This window comes from Nerophis ophidion, linkage group LG08 (genome assembly GCF_033978795.1).
Source record: "Nerophis ophidion isolate RoL-2023_Sa linkage group LG08, RoL_Noph_v1.0, whole genome shotgun sequence".
Lineage (NCBI taxonomy): Eukaryota > Metazoa > Chordata > Actinopteri > Syngnathiformes > Syngnathidae > Nerophis > Nerophis ophidion.
Window position 1 is genome coordinate 63,951,786 of NC_084618.1, and position 21,204 is coordinate 63,972,989.

General features: G+C 40.6%; 1 protein-coding gene across 1 annotated transcript in view; it reads right to left on the minus strand.

The window, feature by feature from the left end:
- LOC133558157 (ankyrin repeat and fibronectin type-III domain-containing protein 1-like) overlaps positions 1-21,204 on the minus strand; it is a 447,422-nt gene that overhangs the window by 418,943 nt on the left and 7,275 nt on the right. Inside the window, exon 2 of the mRNA XM_061909323.1 lies at positions 14,884-14,965. Within this exon, the coding sequence (XP_061765307.1) occupies positions 14,884-14,900 (17 nt within the window). The 5' untranslated portion in view covers positions 14,901-14,965. The remainder of the gene's footprint in view (positions 1-14,883; positions 14,966-21,204) is intronic.

Genomic DNA, 21,204 nt, shown 5'->3' on the forward strand with positions numbered 1-21,204 from the left:
GCTCAGTCTTTCACAAGAAAGGATGGGGCGAGGTACACCCCTTTGCCCACAACTGCGTGTGCAAATAGTCAAACAGTATAAGAACAACATTTCTCAAAGTGCAATTGCAAGAAATTTAGGGATTTCAACATCTACGGTCCATAATATAATAAAAGGTACAGAGAATCTGGAGAAATCACTCCACGTAAGCGGCATGGCCGGAAACCAACATTGAATGGCAGTGACCTTCAATCCCTCAGACGGCACTGTATCAAAAACTGATGCAAAGTTGAAAAGTGTTCTGTGGTCTGACAAGTCCACATTTCAAATTGTTTTTGGAAGTATTTGACCTTGTGTCATCCCGACCAAAGGGGAAGCGAACCATCCAGACTGTTATCAATCAATCAATCAATGTTTACTTATATAGCCCTAAATCACTAGTGTCTCAAAGGGCTGCACAAACCACCACGACATTCTCGGTAGGCCCACATAAGGGCAAGGAAAACTCACACCCAGTGGAACATCGGTGACAATGATGACCCAGTGGGACGTCGGTGACAATGATGACTATGAGAACCTTGGAGAGGAGGAAAGCAATGGATGTCGAGCGGGTCTAACATGATACTGTGAAAGTTCAATCCACAATGGATCCAACACAGTCGCGAGAGTCTAGTCCAAAGCGGATCCAACACAGCAGCGAGAGTCCCGTTCACAGCGGAGCCAGCAGGAAACCATCCCAAGCGGAGGCGGATCAGCAGCGCAGAGATGTCCCCAGCGGATACACAGGCAAGCAGTACATGGCCACCGGATCGGACCGGACCCCTCCACAAGGGAGAGTGGGACATAGAAGAAAAAGAAAAGAAACGGTAGATCAACTGGTCTAAAAAGGGAGTCTATTTAAAGGCTAGAGTATACAAATGAGTTTTAAGGTGAGACTTAAATGCTTCTACTGAGGTGGCATCTCGAACTGTTACCGGGAGGGCATTCCAGAGTACTGGAGCCCGAACGGAAAACGCTCTATAGCCCGCAGACTTTTTTTGGGCTTTGGGAATCACTAATAAGCCAGAGTCCTTTGAACGCAGATTTCTTGCCGGGACATATGGTACAATACAATCGGCAAGATAGGATGGAGCTAGACCGTGTAGTATTTTATACGTAAGTAGTAAAACCTTAAAGTCACATCTTAAGTGCATCTTAATGTGATCAAACTTTCTTGTTCTTGTCAAAAGTCTAGCAGCCGCATTTTGTACCAACTGTAATCTTTTAATGCTAGACATGGGGGGACCCAAAAATAATACGTTACAGTAGTCGAGGCGAGACGTAACAAACGCATGGATAATGATCTCAGCGTCTTTAGTCGACAGAATGGAGCGAATTTTAGCGATATTACGGAGATGAAAGAAGGCCGTTTTAGTAACGCTTTTAATGTGTGCCTCAAAGGAGAGAGTTGGGTCGAAGATAATACCCAGATTCTTTACCGTGTCGCCTTGTTTAATTGTTTGGTTGTCAAATGTTAGAGTTGTATTATTAAATAGAGTTCGGTGTCTAGCAGGACCGATAATCAGCATTTCCGTTTTTTGGGCGTTGAGTTGCAAAAAGTTAGCGGACATCCATTGTTTAATTTCATTAAGACACGCCTCCAGCTGACTATAATCCGGCGTGTTGGTCAGCTTTAGGGGCATGTAGAGTTGGGTGTCATCAGCATAGCAGTGAAAGCTAATACCGTATTTGCGTATGATGTCACCTAGCGGCAGCATGTAGATGCTGAAGAGTGCAGGGCCAAGGACCGAACCCTGGGGAACTCCACACGTTACCTTAACGTAGTCCGAGGTCACATTGTTATGGGAGACACACTGCATCCTATCAGTAAGATAAGAGTTAAACCAAGACAGGGCTAAGTCTGACATACCAATTCGTATTTTGATACGTTCTAATAAAATATTATGATCGACGGTATCGAAAGCAGCGCTAAGATAGAGGAGCAGCAACATAGATGACGCATCAGAATCCATCGTTAGCAATAGATCATTAGTCATTTTTGCGAGGGCTGTCTCCGTGGAGTGATTTGCCCTGAAACCGGATTGAAAGGTTTCACATAGATTGTTAGACGCTAAGTGTTCATTTAACTGCTCCGCAACAATTTTTTCAAGGATTTTTGAAATAAAGGGAAGGTGAGACACCGGTCGGTAGTTTACCATGAGGTCAGGATCGAGGTTAGGTCTTTTAAGAAGAGGATGAATAACCGCTTTTTTGAAAGCTAGGGGAATAGAGAGTGATAAGTTTATAATATTTAGCACTGATGGACCTAATAATACAAAGAGCTCCTTGATCAGTTTCCCAGGGAGAGGGTCAAGTAAACATGTTGTCTGTTTTATTCCATTTACATGTTATAACAATTCCTCTAATGTTATTTCCTCAAAACGAGAGAAACTATTTTGGAGGGCAGTATCCGCCGTATATACCATCGTATCAGTGTTAATAGAACTCCGTTGTAGCTGGGACGCATTGTCTTTAATCTCCTTTCTAATGACTTACATTTTCTTACTAAAGAATTGCATAAAGTCATCAGCTGAGTGGGTTGAGCTACTGGAAGGGGTCCCTTGTTGGGTTAGCGATGCTACCGTACTAAACAAAAATTTAGGATCGTTTTTATTACGGTGGATGAGATTTGAGTAATATTTAGCTTTAGCTAGGGTAAGCATGCGTTTATAAGTTATTAAACCATCACTCCATGCTTGATGGTGCACCTCAAGTTTAGTCGTGCGCCATTTGCGTTCCAGCTTTCTACATAATAATTTCTGAGCTCTAGTTTCTTCTGTAAACCACGGGGTGCGCTTTTTTGGAGCCTTTTTTAACTTTAGCGGTGCTATGTTATCAATGGTTTCGCGCAGGGCGTCGTTAAAGTTGTTAGTGAGGTTATCAATAGAGCCCACATACTTTGGGAATGGTGCCATTACCGAGGGCAGTAGGTCAGCAAGAGTTGTCGTTGTGGCCGTATTAATGTTGCGGCTGTTATAGCAGTTATTATTATTATTAGTTTGACGAACATGCGTCTGAACCTCGAATTTTATAAGGTAATGATCGGACAATACTTTAGTATACGGGAGTATCGTAACTTTGGAAACGGTGATACCCCTGACAAGCACTAGGTCTATCGTATTACCGTTGCGATGCGTGGGTTCATTTATTATTTGTGTGAGACCACAGCTATCAATTATAGTCTGGAACGCTACGCACGGTGGATCCGATGGGGTATTCATATGGATATTAAAGTCCCCCATTATGATTATATTATCGGCGTGTGTCACTAGATCAGCAACAAACTCTGAGAATTCATTGATAAAGTCCGAACAGGGCCCTGGGGGGCGGTAGATAACAGCCAGGTGTAGAGGCAGCGGTGTGACAGACCTCATAGTAAGCAAAGTTAAAAAGTTATCGACGCAAAGTTAAAAAAACAGCATCTGTAAATGTATAGGGGTGCATTAGTGCCCAAGGCATGGGTAACTTATACATCTGTGAAGGCACCATTAATGCTGAAAGGTACATACAGGTTTTGGAACAACATATGCTGCCATCTGAGTGCATGGATGCCCCTGCTTATTTCAGCAAGACAATGCCAAGCCATTGAAAATGTGTGGCGCATTATGAAGCGTAAAATACGACATCGGAGACCCCGGACTGTTGAACGACTGAAGCTCTACATAAAACAAGAATGGGGAAGAATTCGACCTGAAAAGCTTCAAAAATGTCTCTCCTCAGTTCCCAAAGGTTTATTGAGTGTTGTTAAAAGAAAAAGTGATGAAACACAGTGTTGAACATGCCCTTTCCCAACTACTTTGGCACGTGTCGCAGCCATGAAATTTTAAGTTAATTATTTTTATTTTTTTTAAATAAAGTTTATGAGTTTGAACATCAAATATATTTTCTTTGTCGTGCATTCAATTGAAAATGGGTTGAAAAGGATTTGCAAATCATTGTATTCCGTTTATATTTACATCTAACACAATTTCCCAACTCATATAGAAACGGGGTTTGTATATTTAGTCTTGTTACTGTCAATATTTGTATCGATCCGCCGACTTTTGTTTACATTAAAGATCGTTTAGCGCTTAGCATATCCTGCTAATGTTAACAGGATAATGAATATATTTATCGTTTGTTTTCAAAAAGTTTACAAAAAAGTGGGACCCCAAAAGTTTACTGTGGGACCCCATTTTTATGACTTGATGGAGACCCTGGGACCCCATTTTGAAAATTCCTAGCGCCAACACTGCTATGTATTACTGGATCACTAGACATTGGACTTTGAGGGTATTTTAAAGGGGAACATTATCACAATTTCAAAAGGGTTAAAAACAATACAAATCAGTTCCCAGTGGTTTGTTGTATTTTTTGAATTTTTTTTCAGAATTTTACCGGTCCCGGAATATCCCTAAAAAAGGCTTTAAAGTGCTTGATTTTCGCTATTTGCGATGCGACTAACCATTTCCCTGTGACATCATACAGTGCTGCCAATGTAAACAAACAATGGCGAATAGCTCAGCAAGATATAGCGACATTAGCTCGGATTCAGACTCGGATTTCAGCAGCTTAAGTAATTCAACAGATTACGCATGTATTGAAACAGATGGTTGGAGTATGAAAGTATAGAAGAAGAAACTGAAGCTCTTGAGCGAAGAGCTATTGACGCTATTCATAGCCATAGCATGGCCGAATAGCTGCGTTAGCATCGCCGGTAAAATGTGCAGACCAAACGATCAGGATTTTCGCATCTCGTGACACTGGAGCAACTTAAATCCTTCGATTGGTAAGTGTTTTTTTCGCATTAAATGTGGGTGGAAGAAAACGTAATATAGTTGCAAATGCATCTGCAGATTATCCATACATCTCTGTGCCATGTCTGCTTTAGCAACGCCGGTAAATAGCATGTTAGCCTCAATTAGCATAGCATATTAGCAACGATTAGCTGGCAGTCAACATCAACAAAACTCACCTTTGTGATTTTGTTGACTTTATCGTTGCAAATGCATCTGCAGGTTATCCATACATCTCTGTGCCATGTCTGCTTTAGCACCGCCGGTAAATAGCATGATAGCCTCGATTAGCATAGCATGTTAGCATAGATTAGCTGGCAGTCACGCTGCGACCAAATATGTGTGATTAGCGCATGAGTCAACATCAACAAAACTCACCTTTGTGATTTTGTTGACTTTATCGTTGCAAATGCATCTGCAGGTTATCCATACATCTCTGTGCCATGTCTGTCATCGCCGGTAAAATGTGGAGACACTTTGGCACATTATATGGAGGTCTGGCGGCAGACACTTTCGCATCTTCGGGCCAGTGGTGCAACTTGAATCCCTCCCTGTTAGTGTTGTGACACCCTCCGACAACACACCGGCGAGGCATGATGTCTCCAAGGTTCCAAAAAATAGTCGAAAAAACGGAAAATAACAGTGCTGAGACCCGGTGTTTACAATGTGTTGAAAATGAAAATGGCGGCTGTATAACCTCGGCGACGTCACATTCTGACGTCATCGCAAAAAGAGCGATAAACAGAAAGGCGTTTAATTCGTCAAAATTCACCCATTCAGAGTTCGGAAATCGGTTAAAAAAATATATGGTCTTTTTTCTGCACCATCAAGGTGTATTGACGCTTACCTAGGTCTGGTGATAATGTTCCCCTTTAAGAGGTAATATTGTTGCGTTACAAACAGTGTGGTGTTGCTTCCTTATTTGTGATTACACCAAGCTGATTATCACATTCTTTAGGGCTGGGGGATATGGCCAAAGAAGTTATCCAGTCTCCATTAAAATCACTATTTTTCACATTGTCTTTTGTCATGATCTGTTGCCCTGGTCATGTTTTGGTTAGTTTGATATTTCCTTAGTTGGTGATTAGTTCTGTTTCAGCATCCATGTATTTTTTTCTTTCCATGGGTGCTGATTTGTGTCACCTGCCTCTGATTAGTGGTCGGGACGCTCGCCTGCTCCCGGTCACTGATCTTTTCTTTCGCCGCCGTCGAAGCCGTTATGCCGCATTCATCTTCAAACACACAAACCGTTCACCCAACCGCCACTATATAACAACTGCAGGGTGTTTGCTGACGCCGCAGAACGCTCGGCCGCACTCCCGACGATGCATCGGAGGGGAAAGGCATGATCGACGCCAATACCAGGCCATTTGGGAAATCTACAGGCGGTGCTGAGCAGCAGTAATGTCAAAGTGACAGATTTTGTTGTTGTTGTCGATGCTTATGGGATGTAATAACATGTGTTTTGTCGGCCGCTTCCAGAAGGTTGCGTTCAAACCGCAAGCAGGAGCTCATTCATATTGTAGCATTTGTCTCGGGGGCTAGGACGCAGGTTGTGTATTTGTTCCTCCACATTTGTTTGATACACACCTCATCTCCGGCCCTTGAGAGGCATGTTTATATAGTACTCATCCTAATTCATTCATGGAGAGGGGAAGGCTGCTGCATGCATTAAAAGGCCTACTGAAATGAGATTTTCTTATTTAAACAGGGATAGCAGGTCCATTCTGTGTCATACTTGATCATTTCGCGATATTGCCATATTTTTGCTGAAAGGATTTAGTAGAGAACATCCACGATAAAGTACGCAACTTTTGGTGCTGATAAAAAAGCCTTGCCTTTACGGGAAGTCGCAGACGATGACGTCACAAGGGTGAGGCCTCCTCACGTCCTCACATTGTTTGTAATAGGAGCCTCCAGCAGCAAGAGCTATTCGGAAAAAGAAAACAACATTAATTTGAGCAAGGATGAAAGATTTGTGGATGATGATATTGATAGCGAAGGACTGGGGGGAAAAAAAAAGGTGATTGCATTGGGACGGATTTAGATGCTTTTAGACACATTTACTAGGATAATTCTGGGAAATCCCTTATCTTTCTATTGTGTTGCTAGTGTTTTAGTGAGATTAAATAGTACCTGATAGTCGGAGGGGTTTGTCCACGGGTGTCTTGACGCCAGTCTCTGAAGGAAGTCGACGGCAGCTGCATGGACGGCGCAAGCTCAGCTAATATCCGGTAAGGGGCGACTTTTTACCACAATTTTCTCACCAAAACCTGCCAGTTGACAAGTGGTCGGGATCCATGTTCGCTTGACCGCACTGATCCATAGTAAAGCTTCACCTCAGGGATTTTTAAACAAGGAATCACCGTGTGTTGGTGTGGCTAAAGGCTAAAGATTCCCAATTCCATTTTTCTACTTTGACTTCTCCATTATTAATTGAACAAACTGCAAATAATTCAGCAACACAGATGTCCAGAATACGGTTTAATTGCGCGATGAAAAGAGACGACTTTTGCCGCAAATAGTGCTGCGCTAATATTTCCTGACAGTCCGTGACTTAACGCGCACGCGTAATCATTCCGCGACGTTTTCAACAAGAAACTCCGCGGAAAATTTAAAACTAAAATTTAGTAAACTAAACCGGCCGTATTGGCATGTGTTGCAATGTTAATATGTCATCATTGATATATAAACTATCAGACTGCGTGGTCGGTAGTAGTGGGTTTCAGTAGGCCTTTAAGTTGAGATGAACCGTTGGGTGATTCTTTATCCATCCATCCATCATCTTCCGCTTATCCGAGGTCGGGTCGCGGGGGCAGCAGCCTAAGCAGGGAAGCCCAGACTTCCCTCTCTCCAGCCACTTCGTCTAGCTCTTCCCGGGGGATCCCGAGGCGTTCCCAGGCCAGCCGGGAGACATAGTCGCTCTCCCTTAGAGATAGGATGAGAAGCTCTGCCATCTGGGAGGAGCTCAACGTAAAGCCGCTGCTCCTTCACATCGAGAGGAGCCAGATGAGGTGGTTCGGGCATCTGGTCAGGATGCCACCCGAACGCCTCCCTAGGGAGGTGTTTAGGGCACGTCCAGCTGGTAGGAGGCCACGGGGAAGACCCAGGACACGTTGATTCTTAATGATGGTGTCAAAGGTGTGTAGTACTCTGGAATGCCCTCCCGGTAACAGTTCGAGATGCTACCTCAGTAGAAGCATTTAAGTCTCACCTTAAAACTCATCTGTATACTCTAGCCTTTAAATAGACCTCCTTTTTAGACCAGTTGATCTGCCGCTTCTTTTCTTTCTCCTATGTCCCCCCCTCCCTTGTGGAGGGGGTCCGGTCCGATGACCATTGATGAAGTACTGGCTGTCCAGAGTCGAGACCCAGGATGGACCGCTCGTCGGGACCCAGGATGGACCGCTCGCCTGTATCGGTTGGGGACATCTCTACGCTGCTGATCCGCTTGAGATGGTTTCCTGTGGACGGGACTCTCGCTGCTGTCTTGGATCCGCTTGAACTGAACTCTCGCGGCTGTGTTGGAGCCACTATGGATTGAACTTTCACAGTATCATGTTAGACCCGCTCGACATCCATTGCTTTCGGTCCCCTAGAGAGGGGGGGTTGCCCACATCTGAGGTCCTCTCCAAGGTTTCTCATAGTCAGCATTGTCACTGGCGTCCCACTGGATGTGAATTCTCTCTGCCCACTGGGTGTGAGTTTTCCTTGCCCTTTTGTGGGTTCTTCCGAGGATGTTGTAGTCGTAATGATTTGTGCAGTCCTTTGAGACATTTGTGATTTGGGGCTATATAAATAAACATTGATTGATTGATTGATAGTGTGCATGTGCAGATAGACACCGTCTCACCACACCGTTTAACGCTTGACAGACAAAAACGTCCTCTCCTGGTCTGTCGTGTTTGACATCTCAGCTCCATCGCAAAAAAAAACACACGTCACACAGCCGACAGTCATTCTGATTAGGTTGTGGTGCGAGGACTTTTGTTATAATGGTGCTTGTTATGTGCCAAAATAATAAAAATTAAAAAATTAAAAAGAGCGGCGAGGCGTAATCAGGGGGTGAGTGAAACACGGAAATGTTGTTTTTGTACCAATCTGCCACATGATGAGGCATGGAGAGCAGTCAGCTGGACATTGGACAAACAGAAGCAGTGGCTCATGGCTTCTGTGAAATATGTGTTTTGTCAGGGAAACGACGTCACTGGAGGGCAAATTAGCATTTTAAGATGTTTCTTTTGGGGGCAGGGGGGTGAAGATGAATACAACAGTGAGTAAAGTTACTCGGTATGCCATTCGTTTTAGTATAATCTACAGTAGTGGTTCTCAAATGGGGGTACGCGGACCCCTGGGGGTACTTGAAGTTATGCCAAGGGGTACGTGAGATTTTTTAAAAATATTCTAAAAATAGCAACAATTCAAAAATCCTTTATAAACATATTTATTGAATAGTACTTCAACAAAATATGAATGTAAATTCATAAACTGTGAAAAGAAATGCAACAATGCAATATTCAGTGTTGACAGCTAGATTTTTTGTGGACATGTTCCATAAATATTGATGTTAAAGATTTATTTTTTGGTGAAAAAATGTTTAAAATTAAGTTCACGAATCCAGATGGATCTCTATTACAAGCCCCAAAGAGGACCCTTTAAGTTGATGATTACTTCTATGTGTAGAAATCTTTATTCATAATTGAATTACTTGTTTATATTTCAACAAGTTTTTAGTTATTTTTATATCTTTTTTTCCAAATAGTTCAAGAAAGACCACTACAAATGAGCAATATGTTGCACTGTTATACAATTTAATAAATCAGAAACTGATGACATAGTGCTGTATTTTACTTCTTTATCCCTTTTTTTCAACCAAAAAATGCTTTGCTCTGATTAGGGGGTACTTGAATTCAAAACATGTTCACAGGGGGTACATCACTGAAGAAAGGTTGGGAACCACTGTTCTACAGAAGTGCAGGATAAAGGAGCAATAAGGTGCAGATATAAATAAATATTGCACTTTTGCATATGCATCCACATTAATGAATGCATGTTATATTGTCTTTATATTCCAGCCAGTTAATCCGTTCTTGGGGGGAAATTGAGGGGATTCTTTTGATGCGTTCAAAAGTCTTACAGCCTAAGGGAAGAAGTTGTTACAAAACCTGGAGGTTGTTTTGTTGGATTGATTAATAAAAAAAGAATAAATAGATAAAAAAATAACCTGAAAGTTCTGCTATGGAGGCTGTGGAACCTCTTTCTACAGTCCAACAGTGAAAACAGTCCTTGGTGGGGGTGGGAGGAGTCTCTGCAGATTTTCTGAGCCCTGGTCAGGCAGCTGCTTTTTGCGATTTCCTGGTAAACATTACTTAAAGGCCGACTGAAACCCACTACTACCGACCATGCAGTCTGATAGTTTATATATCAATGATGAAATATTAACATTGCAACACATGCCAATACGGCCGGTTTAGTTTACTAAATTACAATTTTAAATTTCCCACAGAGTTTCCTGTTGAAAACGTTGCGGAATGATGACGCGTGTTTGTGACGTTATTGGTTGAAGGGGACATTTTAGCCCAGCACCACACACACAGCTAAAAGTCGTCACTTTTCATCGTATAATTACATGGTATTTTTGGACATCTGTGTTGCTGAATCTTTTGCAATTTGTTCAATTAATAATGGAGAAGTCAAAGTAGAAAGGTAGAGGTGGGAAGCTTTTAGCCTTTAGCCACACAAACACACAGTGTTTCCTTGTTTAAAATTCTCGGAGGTGAAGCTTTACTATAGATCAGAGCGGTCAAGCAAACATGGATCCCCACTACATGTCAACTGGCAGTTTTCGGTGAGAAAATTGTGGAAATAAGTCGCCTCTTACCGGAGCTTCTGTCGTGCTGCAGCTTCGTGACTTCTCTCAGAGACTGGCGTCAACACACCCCTCCAACTATCAGGTACTATTTAACTCACTAAAACACTAGCAACACAATAGAAAGATAAGTGATTTCCCAGAATTATCCTAGTAAATGTGTCTAAAAACATCTGAATCCGTCACTCTAAATTTCCTCATCCAAAAATCTTCCATCCTCTCTCAAATTAATGGGGAAATTGTCGCTTTCTCAGTCCGAACAGCTCTTGCTGCTGGAGGCTCACATTATAAACAATGTGATGATGTGAGGAGCTCTACAACCAGTGACGTCACGCGCACATCGTCTGCGACTTCCGGTAAAGGCAAGGCTTTTTTATTAGCGACCAAAAGTTGCTAACTTTATCGTCGATGTTCTCTACTAAATCATTTCAGCAAAAATATGGCAATATCGCGAAATTATCAAGTATGACACACAGAATGGACCTGCTATCCCCGTTTAAATAAGAAAATCTAATTTCAGTGGGCTTTAATTCATAAAAAAATTATACAAAAGAAAACCCACTTTTATGCATATATAAATTTATTCAGTTATAAACATTTATTTACTTACTTCTTTCCTTCATGGATCTAAACTTTACCGCTGCCTGTGTTTTTTTCCATATTTGTATTGTAATTTTCCAGAATGTGTTTGTTCTATTTTTGGCCAAACTAAGATAAAGAAAACAATTATTTCAGTTTTAATGCCATCATTTTAATAATCTAAAATGAGTTTGACACCCCTGCTCTACAACCGTTGTGCTCGAATAACAGACTATCTACATCTCTGTGCATTATAATATATGCACAATTATTTTTTCTCCTGACACACTGCAACAAAACTCAGGCTGCAGTTTGGACACCCCTGCTCTATTATGTGTTATGCTATAAAGTTCATTCCATACATGAAATTCATTGAGACTGCTGGGTGTTAACAACGAATGGCTTTGCCGCCCTCTAGTGGCCTTTTAGTCCACATTTCTGCTTCCAATAGAGCTCCAACTCAAGTCTCATTATGCTTATCTCGTCGACAGCAGTTGGCTTTGTCAAATAATTATTGACCTTTCTTTAACACAGAAATGGGAAGCAAGAAAACCCATCAGAATTGTTAATTACTAAAATTTATTTCCTCATTACATCGTGCGTGTGTGTGAGTGTGTGTGTGTGTGTGTGTGTGTGTGTGTGTGTGTGTGTGTGTGTGTGTGTGTGTGCGAGTGTGTGTGTGTGTGTGTGTGTGTTCTTGTATTTCTACCCTTCTTGAGACATCAACAAGGAAAAGTACCTTCCATATGAGGACCGGTGAACAAGTTAGGACATAAATCATGGTCCCATTACGGAAAAGCATTGCATCTAATAGAAAATGACTCATTTGCACCCCTGGTGGTGAAATCTATCAAAATGAGGGTGGTCCCAAGAAGGAGGGATTTTTCAAATGGACTGTGTGTCGGTTTTAAAAGAGCTCCCCTTCTGGTCAACATATGGAATGACAAGTGTGTGTAAGAAATTGAAATGCGCCCCCTTTGGCCAAAATAAATTAAAATAAAAAAATAAAAACATGTATGTAGAGACATACTGTAATAACTTGAAGTTAATAATGGGGCTTAAAAAAACTATTAAAATAATAAATACAAATAAATTAACTAAACGTAGTCTTTTTCTTGCAATGTGGCAACATTTTTCTTATAAAATTTGGAACAATTTCTCATATTATTTCTGTTTCTGTAATACTGCAATATTTTCTTGTAAAATTATTACTTTTTTATGTAAAAGTATTACTTTTAATGTAAAAGTATTACTTTTTTATGTAAAATTACTACTTTTTATGTAAAATTATTACTTTCTTATGCAAAATGGCGACGTTTGTCATATGAACTTCTGACTTTTGTCACAACATTGCGAACGTTTTTGTTGTTCTTGTAAAATAATGACATTTCTTGAGTAAAATTATGACATTTGTCATATTTTGGGCAAAATAACAATTTGATTATTATTATAATACTGCAAAAAAAATTTACGTTTTTTTTAAATAAAATTGTGACTTTTGTCGAGTGAAACTACGACTCTTCATAAAATTGCCAAAATGTTAAGCTTTTCTTGTAAAATTGCGACTGTTATTGAGTAAAATTCCAACTTTTATCATAATGTTGCACAAATGTTCAGTTTTCCTTGTAAAATGTTGACTTGCGTTGAGTAAAATGACATTGCATCTAATGGAGAATGTCTCATTTGCATTCTGGTGGTGAAATCTATCAAAATTAGGGTGGTCCCAAAAAGAAGGGATTTTTCAAATTGACTGTGTGTCGGTTTTAAAAGTGCTCCCCCTCTGGCCAACATTTGTAAAAACAAGTGTGTGTAAGAAATTGAAATGCACCCCAATTGGCCAAAAAGAATTCATAAAATAAAATACATATGTATATATAGACATACTGTAATAAGTTAAAGTTAATAATGGAGCTTAAAAAAACAAAAACAAAAAAAATAGATTAACTAAAAGTAGTCTTTTTCTCGCAATGTGTCAACCTTTTTCTTATAAAATTGGGAACAATTTCTCATATTCTCTTCGTTTTAGTAATATGGCAATATTCTCTTGTAAAATTATTACTTTTTTAATGTAAATTTATTACTTTTTAATGCAAAATGGTGACATTTGTCACATGAAATTCTGACTTTTGTCACAACATTGCCAACGTTTTTGTTGTTCTTGTAAAATAGTGACATTTCTTGAGTAAAATTATGGCTTTTGTCATCATTTTTGCCGAGTAAAATAGGGACGGCGTGGCGCAGTGGAAGAGTGGCCGTGCGCAACCCGAGGGGCCCTGGTTCAAATCCCACCTAGTACCAACCTCGTCACGTCCGTTGTGTCCTGAGCAAGACACTTCACCCTTCCTCCTGATGGGTGCTCGTTGGCGCCTTGCATGGCAGCTCCCTCCATCAGTGTGTGAATGTGTGTGTGAATGGGTAAATGTGGAAGTAGTGTCAAAGCGCTTTGAGTACCTTGAAGGTAGAAAAGCGCTATACAAGTACAACCCATTTATCATTACGAGTGTTTTCATAAAGTTGCCAAAATTATATATATATATATATATATATATATATATATATATATATATATATATATACGTACGGGGGTAACGTTAGCTAATTTTGCTGTGTGTGTGTGTGTGTGTGTATAGATAGGATATGGAGCACACAAAATACATGTCTGTGGCAGAAAAGTGAGTGTCAGTGTGCACACATACGTAGGGATGCATTATCATCATTATTATATTATTATTGTCGATGCCCCCCACACACCCCCACACGCTTGCTTGTCCTTCCTGTTGCGATGACTCACCAGTGAATCACAGAAGATGGCGCGAGTCACTCGGCCCCAAGTGTAGCCTGACGCTGAAGGCATAGTGTCACCTTTAAGGGGCCAGGAATGCTTATTACCGGGCGCGTTCAACAATCCCAGTGGTGTCAAGTGTAACTGAGGCGAAAAGAGCGGAGGCGGTTGGAGCCCGAGTTGGGATTCAGCAAGCGGGAAGGAGGCTCATTGACGGAGTTGGAGAAGAGTGTGATTCACAGCAACACACTTGAATGCCGACGCAGAAATTACTGTAGACTTTTGCGAAAATGAAAGTAATTTATTTGCGTCTTATAGTCTGAGAAAATACAGTAGTGTTAATGTAGCAAGCTACTTTTTCCGTGTAGCTCGTAGTGTAGCTTGCTACAATCCTCTGAGAATAGCCTGTCCTGAAACTTAGTTACATTCAATCCAGAGTAACTAGTATCTTATCTCACTACACTTTCCAAGTAGCTCAACCATAAATGAATCCCCAATGGGTTGGGCTTGATGATAAAAGTATACTCAGTATTTACTTAAAAGGACCTGCTACTCCTCAAAGCCCATCCATCCATCCATTGTATACCGCTTGTCCCTTTTGGGGTCGCGGGGGGTGCTGGAGCCTATCTCAGCTGCATTCACAATATCACTCAGGAGACAAAGTGTGAAGGACACTGCACCTTTTGATTGCACTAAAATCATTCTGCTCTCCCAGTGCCATGCACCAGCCAAAGAATGGGCCGCCACAGTACCAGGAAGCTCCAAAATAGAGTCAGGAAGTGCATTTAGTAAACGCGACGAAGACGGAACCAAAACACTGTAAACGAGACTAAGAGGCAAGAAGCCATGATGTCACTTACTCAATGAGTTGCTCCATTCCAGCAACCTCTCCAGGTTGGGATGGTGGTCCTTCAAATGTTCTGGGAAATGTTGGACTCCTACCTAAGAAAAGCGCAAAGAAAAAATGATCAATTTTGCAAAAGCGAAAACGATTGTTTTTCTCCTGTGCATCACTTTAACTCTGAAAAGAGTATTTAAATATCCTAAATCATTTGTCTGTCATAATAAACAATCTTAGCTCCCCAAAAACTTGCATGCTTACATTTCTACTTATACATTTTCTTACAGTTTAAGTGCTTATTATGTGTTATGTTTTAATTATTACTAATGTATTTTATGTATTCATTCATAATAGTATTATTACAGTACATATTCATTGTTAGTACTATTCTTAGTAGCAGTATTATAATAGTACTAGTAGTAATGTAATTATTATGCATTGTTATCATATTATTATTATCCATCCCTCCATCCATTTTCTACCGCTTGTCCCTTTTTTTTGGGGGGGGGGGGGGGGGGGGCGGGGGGTGCTGGTGCCTATCTCAGCTACAATCGGGCGTAAGGCAGGGTAAACCCTGGACAAGTCGCCACCTCATCACAGGGCCAACACAGATAGACAGACAACATTCACATTCATTATTATTATTATTAATATTATTATTGATTTATCCATCCATCTTCTACAGCTTGTCCCTTACGAGGTCACGGGGGGTGCTGGAGCCTATCCCAGTTGCGTTCAGGCGGAAGGCGGTGTACACCAACACAATGTTATTATTTTGTTTATTATTTGTATATTATCCATCCATCCATTTTATACCGCTTATTCCCTTTTGGGGTCGCGGGGGGTGCCGGCGCCTATCTCAGCTACAATCGGGCGTAAGGCGGGGTAAACCCTGGACAAGTCGCCACCTCATCACAGGGCCAACACAGATAGACAGACAACATTCACATTCATTATTATTATTATTAATATTATTATTGATTTTTGATGTCACGGGGGGTGCTGGAGCCTATCCCAGTTGCATTCAGGCGGAAAGCGGTGTACACTAACACAATGTTATTATTTTGTTTATTATTTGTATATTATATTGTTTATTAATATTATTAGACAAGGAGATAGGTCAATGATTGGCAGCGACATCGGTATTCATGTATTGTATTGCGTTGGCCTTAAAACAACGTTATTTTTTTTCTATTATTTAAATATACGCATTAAGAAACTAAGAAATACAAATTCAATACTTATTATATACAATAATTAAAAAAAATATATATATATATACACACACACACACACACATATATATATATATATATATATATATATATATATATATATATATATATATATATATATATATATATATACTGTATATATATATATATATATATAAAACCCATCCATTCATCCATTTTCTCCCGCTTACAACAGTATCATTAATAATAATAATTTTTAAATATTTTTCATTCAAAATTGGATTTTATAAAAAAATAAATAGCAAAAATCCCTTTTTTGTAAAAATTATGAATTGATTTAGAATTCCACTAAATTAAAATTGTGACCAGCCATGACGTGCCGACATTTCCAGGGTATACCCTGCCCTTTGCCCGAGTGCGGCTGGGATAGGCTCCAGCACTCCCCAAGCCCCCGCCCCTGCGACCCCAAGAGGGACAAGCTGTAAAAAGTGAATGCCTATGGATGTGAATCAATTGTTTTCAGCACCCCTACAATAAAGCTTTCTATAAAACATCCGACAATGTTGTATATACATGCTGTAAGTTTGCATGTAGTGTAGTAACAGGGACATTCAGTAGTGCTAAGTGCTTAACAAAATACAAACACATAACATAACAATTACAGGGCTTCACGGTGGAAGAGGGGTTAGTGCGTCTGCCTCACAATACGAAGGTCCTGCAGTCCTGGGTTCAAATCCAGGCTGGGGATCTTTCTGTGTGGAGTTTGCATGTTCTCCCCGTGAATGCGTGGGTTCCCTCCGGGTACTCCGGCTTCCTCCCACCTCCAAAGACATGCACCTGGGGATAGGTTGATTGGCAACACTAATTGGCCCTAGTGTGTGAATGTGAGTGTGAATGTTGTCTGTCTATCTGTGTTGGCCCTGCGATGAGGTGGCGACTTGTCCAGGGTGTACCCCGCCTTCCGCCCGATTGTAGCTGAGATAGGCGCCAGCGCCCCCCGCGACCCCGAAAGGGAATAAGCGGTAGAAAATGGATGGATGGATAACAATTACATACAATGTTCGCTCTCAATGGGATGCCGACTGCACAAAGCTTTCTCTGTTGAGCAAGCAAATTATAATCCTCACTCTTGATTAAAAAATACTGAGAGCGTCTTCCTAGCGATGTGATGGGGTTTTGGCTGAGAGCCAATACATCCACTGACTTTTTCGATTCTGATTTTTAGTTAATGGCAAGTGAAATTTAAACATTTTAACTTTGCCAAACTTAAAGGCAACTCAGGAGCAGCAGTATCAACAACTCCAATAGATGGTATTATCTCTCGGCTCTTAATAGTAGTCTGAGGCACTGTGAGCAAGCTGCTGTGTCGCTATGCCAGAAAAGTAGTTCCTCAGTGTTAACTCTTATAATAACAATGACTCAGTACTTTAGTTGATGTGCAGGTGTTGGCATTTAAAAGGAGCTTTGTTGAATTTTTACATATGTTTTTTAGAGGGCTTTATTGGCAAAATAGAAGAATCCCCATTACCTGAATTGTTGGCCGCCTTGTGCTAGCTGTGTTTTTTTTACTTTTTAAAGCGCACAGAAAAGGAAAACACCGGCCTGTTCTTGTCTCACATAGGGATTGTGAATGATGATTTAAAAGGGCACATGAACTAGAGATGCACGGACAGGCAATTATATCATCCGCAACCGCATCACTAAAGTCGTCATCCATCCGCCATCCACCCGAACCAACATTATATCAAAACCGCAACCGCCCGCCACCCGCCCGTTGTTATATATCAGGGGTCGGCAATCTTTACCTCTCAAAGAGCTTTATTGAACCGTTTCACAGAGTAACGAAGACAATGGGAACCCCAACCATTCTCGCTAATATTTGCTGGTACTCATCCAGATAACGAAAATAAGAGCTTGCTGTGGAGCTATTGTATTTGACACCTTCTGCAACATGTACAAACTGCTTGCCAGTCCGGCAACATGTTGTATGCAACTTCAGCAGATACACGTACAAGATTGAAAGGCATACTGGGTGACACAGAGTACACTGATGGTTGTGATATAAACAACTTTAAGACTTTAATATGCACCACGCTGTGAAGCCACACCAAACAAAAATGACAAACACATTTCTGGAGAACATCCTCACAGTAACACAACATAAACGCAACACAACAAATACCCAGAATCCTTTGCATCAATGACTCTTCCTGACTATATTTTAAACCCTCGCGCCCCCAACCCCGCCCACCTTACCGACTCGCCCGAATCAATCTAAAACACATGTCAAGGTAAAGAATTCTCAATGGGATTTTTTTTGTCATGAGGAACAAATGAGTTGTTTTTGAGAAGCTTTGCCATTTTGAGCTACTTTAACGGAAGCAGCAATTATATTCTTTTAAAACAATAACCTCCAATTCGACCTATTTTCATTCAACACAAGTCAAATCTCTTAAGGGAGTTAAGTGGCCGCATACATTTCTTCAATGACGATGAGGAGTGTGCATTTCCAATTGGACTTCTGCTATTTTTAATGTTTATTTTCTTCAAGAAACCTGAGCTTAATAAACCTAATGGATGGCAAGAGTGCGCCCAACAAAATAAAAATGTTCTTGTAGTAATGACTTGCAAACCTTTCAGAACACGTAGGAAACACTTTAACGGTTGTTTTTATGATGCAGGTTTATTATACTGTATTTGCATTTGAAACAATTATCAATAAATGTGGATGGGTAGTGAGTCAGGTGACAATCTAGCTCGCTCTGTGTGTACAGAGTAACTAGACAGAACATCTGGCAAAAGAGGAAATGCGCTGTCAGGCTGGAGGATGTTCCCTTCATCTGAAACTGCTGAATGATTTGGGAAAGCAAACAATGTACAAAAACTCAAGTTCTGGGACACCTAGTAGAAGTCAAATCCAGTATGTATATACGTACGTACCTACGTGTATATATACATATGCAAGTGTACATATATATATATATATACGTACCTATGTGTATATATATGCATACGTACGTGTATATATACGTACGTATGTGTATATATATACACACACATATACGTTCAGTATGTACGTGTATATGTATGTACGTATGTGTATATATACGTACCGATATATATACATATTTATACATATACACATACATATATACACACACACACATGTCAATAAGAGTTTACCTATGCAGTCCTTAATCACAAATGTCTCAAAGGGGCTGCACAAACCACAATGACATCCTCAGGGCAAGAAAAAACTCAACCCAATGAGAACAACGAGAACCCTTGGAAGGGACCGTCATATACATATACATATACATATATATATATATATATATATATATATATATATACTGCGATGAGGTGGCGACTTGTCCAGGGTGTACCCCGCCTTCCGCCCGATTGTAGCTGAGATAGGCGCCAGCGCCCCCCGCGACCCCAAAAGGGAATAAGCGGTAGAAAATGGATGGATGGATATATATATATATATATACACTAGGGGTGTGACGGTACACAAACGTTTCGGTTCGGTACGTACCTCGGTTTAGAGGTCACGGTTCGGTTTATTTTCGGTACAGTAAGAAAACAACAAAATAAAAATATTTTGGTTATTTATTTACCAAATATGTAAACAATGGCTTTATCCTTTTAACATTGGGAACACTATAATGAGTCTGCCCACGTTAATCCACATTAAACTTCCTCAAGTTGTTGCTTTGATTAAATAAAATGACAAAACCTTTCTTCTACATACACAAAGTGCAACATTAAACAGTTTCAAGTCAACTCATCATGCTTAATTTATTACAGCATTTAGGAAGCCTGTAAATGACTTTTTTACTATGTAAATGTTATATGTTTATCAACATGTGATAGCATGGACCCTGCCATTCAAAACTAGGCTGCTACATTACTAATGATTAATTTAACCATAGCTGAAAAAATAGTACAACAGCAATAGGAGAGACTATTCATCCCAGTACACCATGGAGTTCAATGAAATAACAGACAGACAGGGCTGTGCTGCCCCTAACACACACACACACACACACACACACACACACAGCAAAATGAGCTAACGTTACGCTAAAAGCTAATTAGCCTTCACCTCAAGCCAGAACTGCGATTGAGCTGAGCTGCAGTTTAAGTTTCTAGAAAGCTTTGACTCCATGCGCTCTGAATATGCACTGCTGATTGGCTGTTACATCGCTCTGAATACACACTGCTGATTGGCTTTGTATGTAACCAATCAGATGGTTGTATGGGTGGTACAAATGCTTGCTGCTGAGAAAGAGGCAGAAAGCAGAGCAGCTTGTGAAGACTTACAAACTCGTTCAGTACGCCCGCGTACTGAACGGAAACCCCCGTACCGAAACGGTTCAATACAAATACACGTACCGTTACACCCCTAATATATACATACTGTACATATACACTCATACTGTACGTATACCAATATATACACATACATACAGGTGTATACACACACACACATATAGGTGTATATACACACACATATACATATACACATACACATACATACACACATACATATATAGATATATATATATGCACACATACAGTAAGGAAAGGATTCATGTGACCCCATTCCTGGATGGATCTTAGGTGAGTGGAAGAGGGTGGGTTAATCATTTTGCAATGCAGTCTGCAGAAAATGATGGAAATTAAATTGCCATGAAACACATTTTAACACATTCAGCACTCTACTGCTGTCTGGTGGATAGTGCACACCCCTAATTCGTTACGTTTCATGTGTCAGGTAAACCTCTACAAAAGGGGCCATATAAATGCCCTTCTTATTGTATAGATACATATGCATATATACACACAGACACACGCACACAGATGAAGTGAAACACTGTAAATACATTCCGGATGCCATGTGCTACCACATGGTGCACTGGGCAGTCGGTAAAATCAAATGTGCAAAAGAAACAGATGTAACTTTGATGTCGGCTGTTCATGTGGACCCATTAGCGCGTGTGTGTGTGTGTGTGTGTGTGTGTGTGTGTGTGTGTGTGTGTGTGTGTGTGTGTGTGTGTGTGTGTGTGTGTGTGTGTGTGTGTGTGTGTGTGTGTGTGTGTGTGTGTGTGTGTGTGTGCGCAAATGTTGACGAATTTCTG